At 38.5% G+C, this 6000-nt stretch overlaps 1 protein-coding gene across 1 annotated transcript in view; it reads left to right on the plus strand.

The window, feature by feature from the left end:
* The window catches only part of LOC137240639 (uncharacterized), a 108984-nt gene extending 104390 nt beyond the window's left edge, over positions 1 to 4594 (plus strand). Inside the window, exons 10-17 of the mRNA XM_067767143.1 lie at positions 57 to 211; positions 279 to 435; positions 561 to 742; positions 3193 to 3338; positions 3430 to 3879; positions 3969 to 4025; positions 4117 to 4282; positions 4361 to 4594. Coding sequence (XP_067623244.1) covers positions 57 to 211; positions 279 to 435; positions 561 to 742; positions 3193 to 3338; positions 3430 to 3879; positions 3969 to 4025; positions 4117 to 4282; positions 4361 to 4461 — 1414 coding nt within the window. The 3' untranslated portion in view covers positions 4462 to 4594. The remainder of the gene's footprint in view (positions 1 to 56; positions 212 to 278; positions 436 to 560; positions 743 to 3192; positions 3339 to 3429; positions 3880 to 3968; positions 4026 to 4116; positions 4283 to 4360) is intronic.
* Positions 4595 to 6000: the final 1406 nt, after the last annotated feature.

Consider the following 6000-nt stretch of genomic DNA (forward strand, 5'->3'; position numbering starts at 1 on the left):
TTAACTATTTATTTATAGCTTAGTAATAATCCTCATCTGTTTTTTTCCTTATGAAGCGAATTGCATCGCATTGAAATGGAATATGCTCAGGCTGCGCGAAATACCGAAAACTACTTAACCAATCCTGTTAATGTATATCGTCTTATGAAACGCCTTACCAATGATTGGACAGTTTATGAGGAGCGCGTTCAAGCTGATAATGCAGCAAATAGTAAGTGAGATGAAAATATACTAAGCATTGCAGGAAATTCTGATAATGAAAATTATACTTTTCATAGCTTTCCTTCAACAAATGTCTGAGTACCGGATATCTCTAAGTTTCCCCAGCAATGAAGACTTCAAAGCCTCCGCTGCTGCGTTGGCGCGTCTACAAGAAACCTATCATCTGGACACAGCGCAAATTGCAAGCGGATTTTTGAATGGCGTCAAATATGGGTAGGTAATTGAAGAGAGACTCTGTATGAATGGCAAAGTTCTTGCCTGCCAAATCCTGCATTGGATTTGGTAAGATTTTAGGCTATAGCTGAACTTTACTATTTATTCTTTATTTTTTATTTTAGCACCAGCATGACCTGGCAAGATTGTTTTGTTTTGGGCAAGCAGTTATTTCATATGGAAGAATATAATCACACCAAAATGTGGCTCAAAGAGTCCATGCAACGTTTGAGTCGTGAACCATATTATAGAGATCCACACACATTCGAATATATTGAGGATGCGGCGAATAATCTACTGAATTTAGGTAATAAGTAAACTGGTTACCATGCCTACAATTAGGTATATTAAATCTGTTACGCCCGGTTCATTAGAATGGAACTTTGCCACGCGGACGGATTACATAAAATTTAACTGTTCGTTTCAGTTTATGTGGCCGATGCGGCAGTGTTAAACCACGTCAACTCTAACTGGAGTTTTATTTATAATGGCGCATTATAACAAAAAATAGCTGATCCAATCAACTTGTTAAACATTAATGCAATCGATTTTTTCAGACACAATATAACGTCCTAGCCATAACCATTATATAGCCAACCAATTGATTTTGGTTGTTTGCCATATCCATAACCTATAAATATTTGCTTTGGGGAATAAATTAAATTTTTGGATAATTAGTTTTTCGTTTTGGATACATTTGTACTACCAGACTTATAATTTCTTTGCACTTTCTTCTTTTTTATGAAATTGTATTTTTTTACATGTATATACATCTACGTTTGCGACTAAAAAGCGCTCATCGACAATTACGCACATCCCAATAAAACATTTAGCAGCATAGCACTGTAGCACTGCAGCAAAAGTAGCGTCTCCTCCTCGTCCAACGTTTTCTTGATTCGTTTCTGCAAAACTTGGTGAATATGCATTATTTAAAATATACTTAAATTTCCTCTGTTGAGATTTCCTTTTTTAATTAGAGATGGTAAAAGAGATAACAGAAGTCGATAAAAACTACGTAATAAAACTTGAAAATAAAATTTAAAAAAATAACTGTAAGGAGCGATAACCTCCGAAGAGATATAAGGCCGAGCTTCTCTTCCAATTTGCGTCGGCTTCCTCTCGACTTCCCCTACAAATTGGCCGGACGTGACCTACATGTTTTATGCCGACTCGGAACGGCATCTGCAAGGCAGATGAGTTTTCACAGAGAGCTTTTCATGGCAGAAATACACCCGGAGCGCTTGCCAAACACTGCCGAGGGGCGACCCCGCTTAGAAAAATTGTCTTCTAATTAAAAACCCTTTTTTCTAAAATTTTGATGTTGCTTTGTCCGGGGTGTGAACCCAGGGTATACGGTGTGGTAGGCGGAGCACACTACCACGCCATAAACACTCAGAAAAAGAACGAACTAAATCAAGAAAAGAACGGTGTTCGTGGCACTGGACCTGTCAAAAGCTTTTAACAAGGTTAACCACGGCAAGCTCATTACTTATGTTGAAGACTGCACGATCATGGCAACGGACCTGGCCCTTCAATAGATGAGTTAGTATAAAATAAACTGCAACTATTGGACGTTCACATCGATTGTTTTACGCTACCGAGGTAACGTTTAATAATACTATCACCTTCAAGGCGCCACCTAAAATATATTTAAAGTACAAAGCCGGTATAAAATCCTCAAGTCGTTTGCTGGAAACACTTGGGGACAAGATAAAGAAACGTTGTTAACCACGTACAAAGCAACTGGCCGGCCGCTGATATAATACGTTGGTCGCCTGGACTTAAAAACACATACCGGAAAAAGCTGCAGGTCTGTCAAAATTCTGCAATTAAAACTGCCATGGGATGTCTCCTTATGATGCCTGAACATCACTTACATAGTGAGCCCAAAGAGCTCAACATTAAAGAGCACAACGAAATGCTGAACAGGCAATTTTTGCTAAATTGTCACAAACCAGGACACTATAGCAAACAACTGCTTGACCTAGCCCCGCCACCAAGAGTGTTAAGGGAACATCTACATAAGCACCACGATGAGATCCAGTTGCCGGACAACACAGTCGTTTAATTCAGTCAAGCTGAAGGAGATCCTAGGCAAAATCCACACAGAATCGGCAGGACGAGCACGGTGAACCCTTTTATCAATTCACACTATCCTACTCTTGCAGAAGAAGAAAGCACACTACCAAGGTAGACATGAATCAGCCTGGCCCAAATTCGCTCTGAATACTGTAACAGGTCATACTCTTACTTGTCCGTAATGTATGTCCAGCATACGATGTGTCCTTACATGGCACCAACCATCTTTTCAATTGTAGGTAATATGGAATCTACGCCTCTAACACCAATCTCCCTATCGTCCACACCTTTTGAAAATGCCAGTTGCCATGGACTTCTTTTAGAGGACTATGATGACAATTTGTGAGTGGTCGCGCCAATTGAATGGGGTGAAGCACTGTTAACACAACTACCCATAAAATTGGTTTCCATAAGGATGGTTGGATCAGCTGTTTTGTATGAATATGGATATGGCAAGTGTGCCAGTGCTTTTATGATGTGTGATACCATTATAACCCTATGTGTTATTATTTGTTGTTGATTTTTTAATTATTTTATTATAACGTATTATTTTATATTATCAAAAAAAATGATAGGTTTTGAAAAACTCAATTCTATGTTGTTTCAATCGAACATCGACTATTTTGAATTTACGTATAATATATGATATGTAGTACATTACCAATCTCTTTATAATAGGTGACTTCGAGACAGCCCTCAAACTAACTAATGACATCTTAAGTCTGGATCCCACACGAGAAACTGCATCGCATGTCAGAAACTCGATTTTAAGTCCAGTCGGTGAGAGAAAACCACTTCCAGCTAAAAGCCCCCCCTATTATCATGTAATTCAATTCACATCACATCTTTTGCACATTTTCAACTCAACATTTCCACATAATATTTTTCCACATCTCTGTTCTCTCCTTTCCTTAGCAAACCCAAGAGTTCGAAATCTATAAAAAAATATGTCGCGGTGAAATAACTGCTTCTGCCGCACAATTGCGCCCACTTCGTTGTCGTTATGTAAGCAATAATCATCCATATCGCCTGCTCGCTCCATTCAAAGTGGAGGAGCACAGTTTGGATCCATTGGTGTTGACATTTCATGATTTTATCGCTGATACAAAAATTGCAACAATCAAATACTTGGCCACGCCACATATGCAACGCTCTACTGTACGTGATGTGGTCACCTTTTCAAAGGAAACTGATTTCCGTATCAGTAAAAATGCTTGGCTCAGCTATCAGGAACATGAATATATGTTCGATATGTTGCGTGATTTACGCGATATCAGCGGACTCGATGTGACACGTTGTGAAAAGTTACAGGTAGCCAATTATGGACTGGGTGGTCATTATGAGCCGCATTGGGATTTTTATTTGGTAAGTGTAGGTGATGGTGTATTTTGCACACACATACATGTACACAGCTTTGGAGATATGATTTATTCGTTTTTTTTTTGTACGTTTAGACTAGTGAACGCATACCGGAGGGCTTGGGTAATCGCATGGCGACTGCGATATTTTATGTAAGTGGCTTTTGTGGGTGTTTGTTTTTTTTTTTCTGAAATCGCAACCAAAGCTTTCAATGCTGAATTTTCTTTTTACAAACACGCATAGCTCACGGAGGTTGAACAGGGTGGCGCCACTGCGTTTCCATATCTGAACGTGGCAATCAAACCTAAAAAGGGCAATGTACTTTTCTTTTACAATTTGCATCGTTCATTGGCTGGCGATTATCGCACGAGACATGGCGGTTGTCCGGTGTTGAAAGGATCCAAGTGGAGTGAGTTCATGCATTTCTAGGAAATTTACAATAATGCTTTATTTTTTTTTAATGCATTTTTTATCTAATATTTTTTAGTTGCCAATATTTGGATCAACGACATAACTCAAGCATTCAAACGCCCCTGTTTGTTGCATAACGACGATGAAATTTCGAAACCATATGCCAAAATAACCTGATTGCTAAAAACTGCTATACCTAGTCTAGAACAAGACTTGCTGTGAATATATTTATGTACACGAACATATGTAATTTTGTACCAAATATTTTAAAAATAAAAATAAGTTAAAAAGAGTATTACAGAGCACAAAACTCAGACGGATGTTAGGTTAGGTTGAATTGGGTGGTCCTTAAGAGCCTCACATAAATTGAACGAAACGGAAATGTTCAAATTTTGGAGAAAATGTTTTTTCTATTGGCTCTCCGAGACTGTTATGGTCCACTTGGGGGAGTCACCTTTGGAACGCACCTAATGGCTAGTGATGGCAAATACCTGGTGCCATGGCATGTTGATCGAAATGAACACTAGAGGTCGCCACGGCCGCGAAAATGATGATCGCTAAGAAAAAACACGCTGTTTCCGGAAAAAGTTACTTTGCTTGGTTTTACGTCTGGGCAATACCACCGTTCATAACTTAGGACATTACTTAAAGTTGAATTTATTACAGCACAATATTTGGCTTACAATAGTTCAAATATTTTTATTTCGGGTTACAATTCCATATCGATCGGTTATTGACAAGATGCTTGACAAGTGGTAAGATATGCAAATATTATAAACTGTATTAACAACATTTGCAAATGATTGTGCAAATATCAAAATTCGCGTATGGAGGAACAAATTTATTGGCTGCCGCTGGAACGAACAACGCAGTAATAACCAAACGATAACCGGCAACAACATCTACCAGTAACTACGCGACAGAGGTCCACGGTAAGGCCTCTTGCCGGCTAAGTTGGTATCAGCCTACCGGGTGAGTCGCTGCCAAGTAGCCAATTAGTAGAACACATACATGTATTATACACTTTAATAAATTAAACCTTACTTATGTCTGTTAGCATCAGCGCAGTCTCATTTTGTATTATACTGAACTATTTGAATGGTACAATCCTTGCATAAGGTACGCATTTTTTTGGGGGGTATCCAAATCAACTATCCTTTCTATATTAATACATACGTACATATTTGTATGTTTGTATACCAAGGCGTATCACATGCATGGCCCGATTGTTGGCGCAAGCAGATCAACCTTAAATACGGATTCTTCCCATCAAATTTTGTAACGCTACCTTTAAACTTTCTGGTGGAGATACTGCTAGCGAAAGTAGAAAATTTTTTTTTATATATAAGCAGCCGTTGCCGCGCCCATTTTTCTAAGTTTGTATGTAGGCATCGTACCAAATTGGAAGCTGGCGGCTGGTAGAAACTAGTATGTCACCTTCTCTTCATGCAAATAGGCGAAAGGGCGTATGAGCATTGCTGACCTTGATTTTCATTCGAATGAGGTTACCTATGTAGCTTTATGTTTAGCAAGTTTAGCAAAGCAAATTTTATGCATAAATTTGTTCTGTTTATCCTCAGATGCGTCTCGGTATACATCCACGCACACATTAGTATTTAGTGTTTATTTAATTTAGTAAACTGAATAAAACAAAAAGTTACATACTATTATAGATAAGATCGAATATATACCTAAGCGTGTATCCGCATTTAAAAC

This window comes from Eurosta solidaginis, chromosome 1 (genome assembly GCF_040869045.1).
Source record: "Eurosta solidaginis isolate ZX-2024a chromosome 1, ASM4086904v1, whole genome shotgun sequence".
Lineage (NCBI taxonomy): Eukaryota > Metazoa > Arthropoda > Insecta > Diptera > Tephritidae > Eurosta > Eurosta solidaginis.